General features: G+C 42.1%; 1 protein-coding gene across 1 annotated transcript; it reads left to right on the top strand.

The window, feature by feature from the left end:
* Positions 1–19: 19 nt before the first annotated feature.
* On the top strand, positions 20–778 carry LOC107578224 (40S ribosomal protein S9-like; the record flags this gene model as incomplete). The annotated part of the gene is made up of 3 exons (XM_016264201.1): positions 20–167; positions 347–533; positions 688–778. Coding segments are annotated over 3 exons (339 nt in total), but the record flags the coding sequence as incomplete, so codon positions are not given.
* Positions 779–799: the final 21 nt, after the last annotated feature.

Raw genomic sequence — 799 nt, forward strand, 5'->3', positions numbered from 1 at the left:
TTTTTTTTTTTTTTTTTTTAATCCGGATTTGTTTTTCTCGTCAGGCGAGTATGGCCTCAGGAATAAGAGAGAAGTCTGGCGGGTGAAGTTCACTCTGGCCAAAATCCGCAAAGCTGCCAGAGAGCTTCTCACTCTGGATGAGAAGGATCCTAAGCGTCTCTTTGAAGGTAAACTAGTTGATTTGTCTAAAACTTAATGGCCAGTGATTTAAAATAGTACAAGTCAGATTGTCAGTGTTGCCAAGAATTCCTCGTCAATGAGGCCATATAACTGCTAATAGTAATTTGATGTCTGCTTTGCATCTATCACTACTTCTCCCCACTAACAGTTCAACTTTTACTTCTAGGTAACGCTTTGCTCAGGCGTCTGGTGCGCATTGGTGTGCTGGATGAGGGCAAGATGAAGCTCGATTACATTCTGGGCTTGAAAGTGGAGGACTTCTTGGAGAGGAGGCTGCAGACTCAGGTCTTCAAGCTTGGCCTGGCCAAAAGCATCCACCATGCTCGTGTGCTTATACGTCAGAGGCACATCCGGTAAGATGCTGAATTATGCAAGATGTGTAGAACCTTTATAGTTCAGGATTTTTAATCATGTAAACTGCATTTTCCTGTACGTGTGGGTGTGTATAATGGTTACCATCCTGGTTGTCTGAACATGTATATTGAGGTTTTCTTCCTCTTTCATTAGCTGACCATGTTTAAACTCCTCCTGGTGAGTGGGAATGAAATATTCTGCAAGGTCAATTCGGTGATTAAACCGTATACCTTTGCTTTTAAAACAAATAAGCCCATAAACTACC

Source organism: Sinocyclocheilus grahami, unplaced genomic scaffold (genome assembly GCF_001515645.1).
Source record: "Sinocyclocheilus grahami isolate Dianchi unplaced genomic scaffold, SAMN03320097.WGS_v1.1 scaffold9345.1, whole genome shotgun sequence".
Lineage (NCBI taxonomy): Eukaryota > Metazoa > Chordata > Actinopteri > Cypriniformes > Cyprinidae > Sinocyclocheilus > Sinocyclocheilus grahami.